Raw genomic sequence first — 13662 nt, forward strand, 5'->3', positions numbered from 1 at the left:
AAAAGAAAGCAAGACCAAAGAAAAGCATACGCAAAAAAAAAAGAAAAAAGAAAAACATAAAAATGGAAAAACAAAAATAGGGCAAAAAAAAGCCCAACCCCCAAACATGTCAGAAAACAATACCAAATAAACAAAATCAAAAGGAAACAGTACAAAATATAGACAGACATAATATTAATTGATACAGACAAAATAAAAGAAACAAAAACGCATAATATACAAAAAACAATACGATCGTACCAAATTTTATTATATAGCACCGTAGGCTACAAAACATTACAAAATAAAGAAAAGGATAACCAAACCAAAACGAGCCAAAATATAACTAGAAACGTAACAAAAACAAGCAAAAAGCCATAGACCTATTCCAAACAAAGAAATTATTCACCAAACAAGAAAAGCATAAACAACAATACACTAATTAAAGGAAAAAACTAAATTGAAAATATATGAACCAACAACCCACTCAGACAAAGCTCTGATATATCCAAACGAAGAAAAACAAATAAACATTAAACAAACAAATTATAGCAAGAACCAATAACAACAACAAAGCCAAACACTAAAAAACATTACGAAATATAAAAGAAGAATATTACAAATTACCCAATAAAGAAAACATGCAAAAGACTATTAAAAAAACGGTACCGTAGGAAACGTAGGCCTATTAAATTTTGATGCGCTATACTTTCCTTATTTCGGAAACGCAATACTGAGCTACTATTCTAATTGCCGCTATAGCTAAATTAGGTGAGGGGGAAATACAACTATACTTCTCAACTTCAAATCACCACAGCACCATCATCAAAAACAATCATCACCTATCGACACCGGGCTATTCTCAAGACTACAATAGGACGTGGTCACTATATTCTCGTCCATTCAATGGGGGCGATTTAATGAATACATCATTGATAGTACGATCTGAATACACACACATCCTGTGCACATCGATCGTATACATCCACAATGCCATTGCGTTGCATTGCCGCAATAGCTAATTAGGGGGCGAGATGGCACGTAGGCGAAATGGCATGTAGGCGAAGTGCATTGTGGGCGAAGTGTCCTGTATTCGTAAACCATACATTTATGATTGGAATCAGTGGCGATGGAAGCATTACAATTTAGGGGGGAGGGGTCGGGGATGAGTATATATTTTGTTCTGGTTTTACTGGCAGTGGCGTAGATTTCTTTTTGACATGGGGGGGAGGAATGGGGTTAGAAAAAGTATAATGAATCCAGTACCATTTGACGACAGAATAAGTGAATGGTAGGCCTACAAATGTTTTTTTGCCATTTGGAAGCTAAACAAGTGAAATTTGATGCAAAAGTGGATTAAAATTTGTACTTTGGGGGGGCCAAAATGGCCAAATATCAGCTTAATTTGGTCAGAAACATACATACAGGCGTCAACATATTGGGCATGTTGGGGGATGATTGTATGGGCCATCCCCCCAGGATCTATGCCTATTTACTGGGACTTTTTGTTGCGACGAAGCGCGCAAAAACAAGATTATTTTAGCTCAAAATACAGGGGCGTAGCCAGTTTTCTTGGTCGGGGGTGAATAAAATTTCGGGGGCACAGACGAAAAAAGAAATTGCAGTTGCAAATACATATACTGGTTTTGTTTTTTAGAGAGACTGTACATATATTTGAGCTTCCAAAAAAAGGCTTTATTGGGGCAAAACGCATGCAAAAATTGTGTATTTCGCCCATGATGGGATGAAAATGCCTTTATTGTGACAATGTGCCCACACAGCGTGCAAACATTTTGTATTTTACACCATTTTGGCCCATGATCGGATTGAAGTTATATGGAAAAGGGCCTCCTTGCTCCAGATTTTCTCTTTCATTTTTTGTCATGCAGAGAGGCACTTTTCTCTTTCATTTTTTGTCAGGGGCCTTCCGCCCCCTGTCTACACTACTGCCAAAATGGTGTGTTTTGCTATTAAATTGATGGGCCAGTTCACGTGATCGCGAAGTGCAAAATTTTGCAATTTTACCCTATTTTGGCCAAAAACATGGTGCTTTTCGATGTGCTAAAAAAAGTTGCACATGGCAATTATTGCTTTATTTTTTCTTCTATTAGGATTTTTAGGGGATGTCCCCATGGAAAAAATTAGGTTAAGTTAAGAAGTTATAGGCGACAATTTTCAACACTGGATCAAATGTAGGCCTACTTTTGTTCTGGTTTAATAAGGGAACATTTTTTACACCCCCCCTCGACGTGCCAAAAAACTTTTTGACCCCCCCTGTTCATACCCCCAAAACTTTTTAGCCCCCCCCCCCTATTCAGAACTCCTAAAATTTTATGACACCCCCTACATATTTTCCAGCCCCCCCCCCCACCAGAGTATTTCTGAACACTCCCTAAAGCCACAAAATCGGGGACCGGCCCGCTTGTTTTTGTTTTTGTTTTGTACTCAATGGCAGGCCATAAACGACTTCAGTAAACGTATCCATTCTAAATCCATTTAAAATAAATTGACAAGCGCGCTATCATTGGGTCAAAGGTCGTTGTACTGACAAGCATCTCTTTTGCAGAGAGAGGTTGATAACGTAAACATCACTGAATATTGGCTTGAAAAAAATATCCTTCTTGCAGGCAATACTTGATAAAACCGTGGTTTGGAATCAAACATTAGGAAACATCTACTTTTAACACAGATTATAGCATAGGAATAGTGTGCAGAAAGCAAAGAAGCTTTTTTTGTGTGTCATCGATTTTGTTTTTTGATGATAATTTCGACGAGAGACGAAGAATAGCAGAAGAAGATGGAGGTTGAATCCTCCCTGACTATCGAGCAAGCATCATTGCAAGTCAATGGCGGGGGTAGCAATAATAATGATGAACCCGGGGAGAACGTGGAACAGGAGCACAATCAGGTAAGCCTAATATTATTTAGCAAAAGAGAGAAAGATTGTCATGTGTTGTGTCTATCATAATTTCATAACCATGTTCACCGGGCGCATGTTCATTGAAAAAATAAAAATAAAACGTAAATAAACAAGACTAAGCCTTACGCTTGTTTATTATTTTAATTCACGACATAGCCTCATTAATATACGCAATGCATGGGATCCAATCATATTTTATTATATTTGTAAAAATGCGAACGCAAATTGTGTAATTAATATCTCAGAATTGACTGCAAAATGCGTAAACTTTGCACCATCTGTTTTACGGTCATTGCGTGAAATCGTCAGGATTTGTATTTTTCCTCGGAGCTCCTGCTCCCTCAGAAAATTACCTTGGCTCAAAACAAAATCCTCTGATTTCCCGCAATGACCTCAAAATAGATAGCGTGCGGTTATTATTTTCTAAATAATTCATTGTAGTTGGCTAATTAAATTGAAGTGACAAGCCTGAAACATCATGGTCTTCGACTTCGTTCCTATGTCTGATGTCACAAAAATATTTGTGAGGGGATCAGTGGAAATCAAAGTGAAAAAAGTTTGAGTACGATGGGTTATACAATTCCACCTGGCTAAAATACCGGTATAACGACTTTGAATTTGCACATAACATACATGTATTCAAGGCTAGAGCATTCATGAGAGTTCAATCAAACCTACATGCTGGGGGAGCACTAGTAGGTTGCTTTTTGGGGTTCCGGACCCACCAAAATTGAGTTCGGACCCCCTGTTTATAAATTTTCTGCAAGTTTAGGGGTCCCTGCAGACCCCCAGTTTTTCAATCTAGTGCTATTGCAGACATACTATTTGTGCTGCATTTGTGCAACTTGGACTCTCCAAACTCTACTCCAGACCCCTACTTTACAGGGGTCCCTGCGGAGTGCGGACACTGGAGCGTTTAGTTCTAGCGCTACCCCCCTGCCTACATGTAGTATCAATTTTAGATACCGGTATATACCGGCAAGGGCTTATGCAGCCAGCTGTGACTAACAAAAAGAAACCGAGGACAGTACACATCTATAGGAAGGCAAACATGGAAGGTATTGAGAAAGAGCTGAATGATTTCTCCCAAGAGTTCTTTGCTTCAAACAAAAGCAGAAGCACATCAGAGAACTGGGACCATTTCAAGGCAACTCTTGAGTGCGTCATGACCAATCACATCCCCACTAAAACTATCTCTGGGCGATGGAATTTGCCGTGGATGAATGAGCGACATCAAAAGGCTGATGAAGAAGAGGCGTCGGCGATACGATGCCTGGAAGAAGTATGGCCTTAAAACCGATTTGGATGAATATAACCAACTGAAGAAAGAAGTGAACTCAACTCTCAAGGTAGCTCACAATGACTATGTTAAGAACATGTTTGTTGACAAAACAGAAAACCAGACAGATAATCCAGCCAAAAAGCTGTGGGGATATGTCAAGTCACTCAAGATGGACAAGATAGGCATTCCCTCACTGGTTTGCGGTAACAAGCTGTTCAGTCAAGCTAAACAGAAAGCTGAAGTACTTTCGCAACAATACAAATCTGTCTTCACTACTGAAAACCTGTCGTTTATACCAGACAAAGGACCAAGTAGTACTGAATCCATGACTGGCATTAAAATTAGTACCAATGGAGTTGAGAAACTGCTGGCTGCCTTTAAAAACCCAAGGAAGGCAATTGGACCTGACAAGGTATCTACCTGGATGCTCAAGAATTTTGCATCCATACTTGCGCCGATACTGAGTGACATCTTCAGCCAATCTTTAGGAACTGGCGAGGTCCCGCCTGATTGGAAGACTGCAAATATATCTGCTATCTACAAGAAGGGCGAGCGTAGTGATCCTGGGAACTATAGACCTGTTTCACTCACCAGTGTGACGTGCAAAATGCTTGAGCATATCCTAGCCAGTGACATCAGGCAACATCTAGATGATAAAAACATACTCTCTTCATCTCAGCATGGGTTTAGGAAGAATCACAGTTGTGAAACCCAGCTACTCACAACAATCGAAGACCTAGCCAGGGGATTGGATCGACGGGAACAGATTGACTGCCTTATTCTTGACTTCTCAAAGGCGTTTGATTCCGTGCCCCACCAACGCCTGCTATATAAACTGGACTGGTATGGAATCCGAGGAGATACTCACAACTGGATCAAGAATTGGCTCACAGGAAGAACACAATCAGTGGTAGTTGATGGAGAATGCTCAGAGGAAACAAGTGTCATCTCAGGATTTCCCCAGGGGACAGTATTAGGTCCCCTGCTGTTCATCCTTTATATAAACGACATTGAAGAAGATACATCTAGCACCATAAAGCTCTTTGCTGATGATTGCTTGGTCTATAAAAGATCAAATCCCAGTCTGATGCTGATATACTCCAGGCTGATCTCAACACCATGGTCAACTGGTCAGAACGGTGGCAAATGAGCTTCAACCCAAAGAAGTGCACCCTTCTTCGTGTTACAAGGAAAAGGAAAGTTATCCAGCATATTTATAACATGATGGGATCAGACCTAGTCCAACTTGACCACAGTCCCTACCTTGGAGTAGAACTCTCCTCTGGCTTGGAATGGAAACACCATGTCAAAGCTATCACGGGCAAAGCACACAAAACCCTCAACTTTCTTCAGAGAAACCTATACAGCTGTCCAAAGGAAGTAAAGAAACAGGCGTACATCGCATTAATAAGACCAACCTTGGAATATGCTTCTTCTTGCTGGGACCCACATCACCAGAAAGAAATAATTTCCTTGGAAGCTGTGCAAAGAAAAGCAGCTAGGTTTATTACCAGCAATTTCAGCAGGAAAGCCAGTGTCACTGCTCTGATGACTGACTTGGAGCTGCCGACACTTCAGCAGAGAAGACAAGTCTCAAGGCTCTCCATGATGTACAAGATCCACCATCAGGAAGCTAAGGCAGAAATTCCCAGCCATTACACAACAACCAGGTCATCAACAGTTAGGACAAGGAATCAGCATGAAGCACAGTACACCATCATCACACCAAGATCGGATTCATATAAGTACAGCTTTTACCCAAGAACCATCACAGCATGGAACAAACTTCCACTAGTTACCATCAACAAACCCAACGTCAAGATTTTCAATTCAGCACTCATTCAAGACCAGACCACTGCCACCAGAAGGCAAGAAGAGCTGTACATGGGCTCGACTTCTACGGCAGGTGTCTCCCGTGTCTCACCCTTCATCTAAGTCAGCACCAGTCTTTTTTTTTTTTTTTTTTTACTCGCACTTGAAATTATTTAACCTTCACTTCTTTGTTGGTGGGCGGGCGAAGGATTTTTGATGTTAGTTTCTGCACCGAATGTGATGTTGCACCACTTGGCGAGATACCAGTGAATATTGGTCTACCAAGAATTACCGTAGAAGTAGAAGTAGAAGTAGGGAGTGTTTTACACCTTGTAAATTACACACCCAGTTTTTGCCCACATAGCCTAAATTTTGTACACAAATCTTTAATTTGTACACCCAGGTTTTTGAATTTACACAAATTACAAACCCAAACCTTCAAATTCTATCTAAGACCTTGAATTCAGCAGTGACATTTTTTGTGACGGATATGTTGAAATTATTTTTGGCTAAGAGTTCTTTTGAAGAGGCTAAATTTAATTTCACTTTTCAGCAATATTTTTTATGTGATCACTTATCGCGATGACCTTTGTTTACTTCTGAACTTCCATCGCTTTACATGTCATGCAAAGTTCCATTGCTTTACATTTACTTTGTCATGCTTCATTGATTTCTTTAATTTGTACACCCAGGTTTTTGAATTTACACAAATTACAAACCCAAACCTTCAAATTCTATCTAAGACCTTGAATTCAGCAGTGACATTTTTTGTGACGGATATGTTGAAATTATTTTTGGCTAAGAGTTCTTTTGAAGAGGCTAAATTTAATTTCACTTTTCAGCAATATTTTTATGTGATCACTTATCGCGATGGCCTTTGTTTACTTCTGAACTTCCATCGCTTTACATGTCATGCAAAGTTCCATTGCTTTACATTTACTTTGTCATGCTTCATTGATTTCTTTAATTTGTACACCCAGGTTTGTGAATTTACACAAATTACAAACCCAAACCTTCAAATTCTATCTAAGACCTTGAATTCAGCAGTGACATTTTTTGTGACGGATATGTTGAAATTATTTTTGGCTAAGAGTTCTTTTGAAGAGGCTAAATTTAATTTCACTTTTCAGCAATATTTTTTATGTGATCACTTATCGCGATGGCCTTTGTTTACAAGTTTCTAAACTTCCATCGCTTTACATGTCATGCAAAGTTCCATTGCTTTACATTTACTTTGTCATGCTTCATTGATTTCTACTAGATTTTAGACAGCTTCAGACTAGCCTCAAATGCTAGGCTATCGGTGACGGTGAGAAAATTCAAAGCTAGACTTCTTGAGCAAGGTAAAGCTGAATTTACACTCTATCGCAGAGCGATTCTTGGGCAACACTTTTGAAAGCGATGTGGAATTTAAGAATTTTGCGATGCATCACTTGTCACAATTACCCGTTAGTCAGAACTCTTTCCCCCCAGTTTCCCCAGTAAAAACCCAAAATTACGAACATCACTTTTTGCAGCATTTTTTGCGCAATATTTAATGATCACCCACGCCCCAGACTGCATAAGCATAGGGACTTTGACTGTTTCTGATTCTTCTGTGGTACGTAGTCTGTATGTAAATCTGTTGATCAATAGCAATGGCTACACATATTCCTGAAATTGGGGAGAAATCGGGGATCATATGTTTGAAATATGTGTACTGTATTTTGAGGTATTTTGACAGCATTTAAATAGAACAGTGTGGTTTCAAAATGGTGGGGCATGTATGTATTAGAGGGAGGCTTTATAATACAGGGTGTCCCAGAAAAAAATACCAGGTCAATGAATTTGGATGTAAGTCGAAAAATAGGAACCATAGAAACCAAAAATTTAAAAAACAGCGTGTAGCCCATCTTATTGTGCATCAATTCATATATATTGATACGCTAATTTTGATACAGACAACTTATAGCTGAATTTATTACATCGCTGAGCTATATATAGCGATTAGTTTTTAGCCAATGAGATAGAACATGCGGGTAAAGCAAACTACATTATTCGTCAAATACCAATCCCTCACTGATTACGCTCACCGATTTGATGTTGAATTTCTTTGTATTTTGTTTTTTATTATGGACTTTGGAATTCATTCATTCATTTACGCAGAGTATAAATTTAGCTTATTTTGTAACTAGCAGCTACTCTCAGCAGCCGGCAGGGCATAAATAGACTGGTTCGTTTACTGCCTACAAAATAATTATTTACCTTGTGTGGACTATGTGCAGGCAACACTAGTATGAAACATCATAGACCTCTTTATATATTTTGACCTGTTTCGAATGGTGTATAGCAATTCAAGTGGAGTGCTTGAAGTACTGAATATCTTGAGCTTAAAATTATGGTGGGTCAGAAAGGAGAAGGAAGCATGACCTAGCTGTAACTTAAACAAGGACTCAAATCTCAAAATCTGACATTGACTAAGCAATGTACAATCTATAATAAATTACCGAGTTGCAAAACTTTTCGTGATAAAAACTCAAACGGTGGTGATGCAACTGCAAATTTCACTTTTGCAAACCTGATCATTCACCGAGTTACGATGCATATTCACCTCATTTTTTTCAATCTTAGTGAAAAGTCTAAAAATGAGCAAAAATACCTTTAAAAATATCCAGGGACCTCATAATAGTGAGCATCAGTTACTATGTCCGCCTAACAACTATATCGCGTCAAACAAAAAAATCTTGCGTCTTCGCGTATCAACACGCCACGTCAAACAAAAAACCCGCGCATCATTTAGTTCGCGTCATCTTGCGACATCGCGTATTGATCAACAAAATGAGTGAGGAGAGTGCATGAGTGCCATGGCGAACATGGCAAAAATACAAATTAATATATAGCCGGTATAAATTTTTTGAGCATAGGACCTACTTAAACATTTTATGTTTCAATAATTTTTTTTTAGCAGTTGACTAGGAAGAAGTATAGGAAAAACGTGATACTAAGGACAGATAAGAGGCAGAGCGGAAGAGGGAGAAGAGGGATGTGAGCTATAAAGGGGGAACAGTGGAAATAACGGGAGGATAGGGGACAATACGGGGGGAACAAAGAAGAAGTTGATTGAAATGAATTAAATGAAACGACTGATCAATCGGTAACAAATTAGGGAGTTGGTAAAATTGTTCGCAATAAAAACTCAGAGGGTGGTGATGCATTTGTAAAATTGCATTTATTCATGAACCGCGAAAGACGGGTGACCGCTAGTACAGTCAAAATATTAAGTTCAGAAACCACATTGTGCCTTGTTTATTTACACCGAAATATAACCATACATGTATATATATCACTGTATGCATCATCAGAATATTGGGATTGTAATGGAAAGATAATATGCACCACTACTGCACTGACGAATGAAATAGAAGACTGATGCTGTTATTTTATGGTAAATAATGGCAATGTTATTGTTACGCATATATTTTAAGGTTATCTCTAATATTTTAGCATATAGATTATCATGATTTTAGTGACTAGGTTTTTTTGTCGACAGTTGTCTATGGTTGTTCCATGCTTGTCGACTATTGGGAAATTGCTTTGTTGACAACAGCCTTGTTGACACTTGACAACAGCCCTAAATACCACAAAGATTGCTATATCAGCTTTCAAAATATATGCAAACCTTCTTTGTTTGAAACAAAGTGGCAGTTTTTGGAGTGAACATCCGCAACAGGTCAATTTTCAGATTGTACACATGTGGTAAAAATAAACTTGTTCTTTTACTTGTGGGCATTCAGAAAGAGAATAGTTTGCACTATCTACTATGTCAATTGATTACTTAGATACATTGTATGAGATAAAAACAATTTCAAATTTTAACGTTTGGTTGACATAATTACGGAACTGCCCATGCTAAGTAATTTAAGAATCGCAAGAGCTGTGGAAATATGTGATTATTGAGTTCCTGAAATCATTTTGAATGCATTTATAATATTAACTGTATACTAGATCTATATGTTCAGCTTTACCATAATGATAAAAGTTGTTTTAAAATGCATTGATATGTCTTGACATTAAAAAAATCCAGTTTAAAGAACTCAATATTCACACAAAATATCACTTATGACGTCCTTGCACTGACACAATGACACATTTGTAACTACAATGTACAATATATGAATAAAATAATGAAGCATTCCTTCAGAAATGTTAACCATTTTATGTTAATTTTCAACTACATGTCATACTGCCAAAGATCCAAGGGAATACTTTTCATGCAAACATTCCCACTTATATTTACATGTGTATGGATGGTACAGACTAATTTATAAACCATACAAGTGTTCGTCTGTCGCATTTCATAAACACTCACCTGTAATTCTATGGAAAACTTGTACGTAATATTATCGTCAATAAATATCTGATACAATCAAGACTGTAGTGTTACTATGCATGGGATAGTAATAAAACATGACAGTGTCAACTTAATGGGCACATTGATATGCTATGTGTGTAGTAACATCTAATGCTATGGGCACTCAAATCTTACAAGCGTCCGTTATTACTGCCATAAGCGTCTTGCTGACTACAAGGTGTTACAGTTTTTGAGACAGAACTTTGCTTTCAATCAAAACTGGGGTAGGGGAGAAAATGTGATAGTCAGGAATGAAAAATGTGAAATCAAGAGGGCTTGATCACCCATGGAAGAAATATATTTTATAGGAACATTTGCTGTATTGGATTTTGAAGTGAAAATGGGCTTATCTTCCTGGGAAATTACCATTTTTTTTCCAGCTGTGGTGTTAAAAAATATATGAATGAAAGTTTGTGTGAATAATTTCTACATTTAGCTGGTTTTTGTTCCTTTGTTTTTGTTATTCTTGTGTATTTTTAGGGCAATCCTTAAAAGTTCAAATTATTGTTTTCAATTAACATACAGAATATGGCAACTTCTATAAATCGAGGGTTGGTAATCAGAAAGCCTTAACTCACATTTAGGATTCCTTTGTGAGTTAAGGCTTTTTGATTGTCAACCCTCGAAATATATTTGAATATAACCTAGGCTACAGATGTATGAAAATGCTCACATTTATGATTTAAAATGTCTAATAATACACATACATGTAGTCATTTCATTTACCCATCTGGGCTGAATTGAATTGTTTTATAAAAGAGGTTTGACTGACCGTTTGACCAATGCATTGCAAGGAGGCCAACAGGAAGGCACATGCAATAGCCTGAAATGATGACCAATATCCATCAATCCTGGTACGGCCAAATGCATCCATTAAAACACTCACTGCCCGCCTCACTCAGCCAAGCCTGTTGGCAGTGACCATACACACAGTTTCTTACCAACAGCATTATGCGCGAAATTGTTCTTAACGCTTGATCAATGATTGCATGTTCCTCTCGGGCAGATGTGCCAGTGGTACCTCTTGAGATGAAGCTGAATTATCTGGCGAGATGGTGATACCACAAATCATGATTGCATACATTATAATCCAATATGGTAGGAGATTTTACTGAAGGAACTGTTGAAGCCCCGGGTGTTGAAGACTGAGAGAATTTGAATTTTTATTCTTTTTTAATTTTTAAAATGGATAAAATCATAAAATAAAATGCATTTTATGCTAACTACTTCATGATTTATACAGAGACAAAATGGCAAAATTAAAAACATGATGTTATTTTGAAAAATATTTTCGGCGGAAGGTGAATAATTTTCTAGAATATTTCTAATGTGTATAAAGACAATCCCACCATAAAAGTGTGCACCAATACATATCACTGACGGTAATCGTGATCTTTTTTGTATGCAATAACTACTGCTCCGATCATCTTATACATTATCCTGTTTTTGTAAGCGATAATAACAACTTAATTTTGTTTATGCACATGTCATTTTAGGGTTTAGTCTTTGTTTGACACAGAGAAGTATCTAGGGGAATACTGGCGATGCAATTGGTTTTAATTTGAATTTTCATTTACGCTCTCTGATCTCAGGACCCTACATGTAGTATGCTAGGGCTAGAACAGAGCTGAAAGTAGAGGCACATAAATGCAGCTAGCAGGGGCGTAGCCAGGGGGAGCCGGGAGGTCAAACTGCCCCCCTCCCCCGCCCCAGAATATTTTAAGTTGTTAAAATGACTAAAAATGGGACAAAAAATTTGCAACTGGGGACAAAAATTTGGCTTTGCTCCCTCTCACTAAAATCCTGGTTATGCTATTGGTAGCTAGGATTCTTGGATTAAAGCCATAATGTACGATCTTATAATGAAATTGGTTAATTTTTTTCAAACCTGATTTGTTTGCATATTTGTAATGTTTACACATGTCCCAACTTGCACCTAAATGAAATCTTTGTAGGTCAACAGAGCAAAGTTCGACATATTATCATAATTTAAGAATTATGATAATATGTCCTCCCATAGAACTGTGTGTTAAATGGCCAAAATAACCAGTGGCGTTTCTTTCACTTTACCTTGTTATTTCAACCTAAAATGGACAGCAACCCTTCTCGTCAGTTATTACTAATATTATTTAAACATTTTGAATAAAGAATAACAAAATCAAAATGTGATGGAAATTGTACATTAAGGCTTTAATAGGGTCTACATTTTTGACAGCACTGACTGGCATCTTTGTATTTTAAAAACAATGATTGTAAGTTCCTAACACTATGTATACAATAAGTAAAATATAACCCACCAAAAGAAAACAGGGAAGGATGGATATGGACGGTCCTTTTGTTTTGAGGAAATTTGGTATTTTAGAATAAGATTGTGATGACAAGAATTTGACAAGAATTAGGTGAGGGCTGGGGTGAGGAAAATGAGAGGATAACTGCCTACAGATGCTTTCTCTTCAACTTCTCTCTCCTCAGTTTTTCCTCAAATCATAAAATGTTTTTCCACATACTTAATGATAAGAGGAGAAGTTACCTTTTGACACTGGGAATTAATTATCTGGGAAGTGAAATCTCTTGTCATCGTTAGTTTTCTTAATGTCTCATTGTCTTCCATCAATTCTTGTTTTATGCTAGCGCTTGTTTGCAGAGCGTAAGAGATACCTGGGGATTATCTGCAAAAGTTGACCTATTAATAAAACTAAAATTGTGTTTACAAGTACTCATCATGCACTACACATATGCCAGGCACACAGTTCTCCAATATCAGGCAAGCTGGAAATCTGTAGATATGATTTTGCTTATTCTTAGTGGAGTTGTGGGTGATGTCTTCAATCAATGCATTGATGGAATAAAGGATTTCACTTCTACTACCTTTTTTCAATCGAAGCAAACTCAAGCAATTGAACAAGCCAACAAGGACTTGTGTTAAATCTGCCAAATTTCCAAGAATCTTTTCAAGAACCAACACTCTTGATTTCAGATGTACCCTTGGGTATGAAGGGTATTTTATAAAATCAGAATTGTTGTTAGGGCAGTATTCTGAAGTTTGATTCCTAATCAGACTTTACTTTTCTTTCATCTGCCGTGTAATGAAGCTTCACAATAATAATTAATAATCACCTTTAATGATGAATCAAATTCACAATACTGTCTCTTCTGAAAAGGTAACCTTTGTAGAAAACACTCACATGATGGATGGCATCTGGTTATGAGGCCCACCTAGTTGATACTGGCCATATTATGTAATGATATTGAGCCTGTGGATACGCATTGTGCCATCTG

General features: G+C 37.6%; 1 protein-coding gene across 1 annotated transcript in view; it reads left to right on the plus strand.

The window, feature by feature from the left end:
* Window positions 1-2521: 2521 nt before the first annotated feature.
* Window positions 2522-13662, plus strand: part of LOC140159458 (uncharacterized) — a 334393-nt gene continuing 323252 nt past the window's right edge. The window contains 1 exon segment of the mRNA XM_072182940.1: window positions 2522-2887. Coding sequence (XP_072039041.1) covers window positions 2777-2887 — 111 coding nt within the window. The 5' untranslated portion in view covers window positions 2522-2776.

Source organism: Amphiura filiformis, chromosome 8 (genome assembly GCF_039555335.1).
Source record: "Amphiura filiformis chromosome 8, Afil_fr2py, whole genome shotgun sequence".
Lineage (NCBI taxonomy): Eukaryota > Metazoa > Echinodermata > Ophiuroidea > Amphilepidida > Amphiuridae > Amphiura > Amphiura filiformis.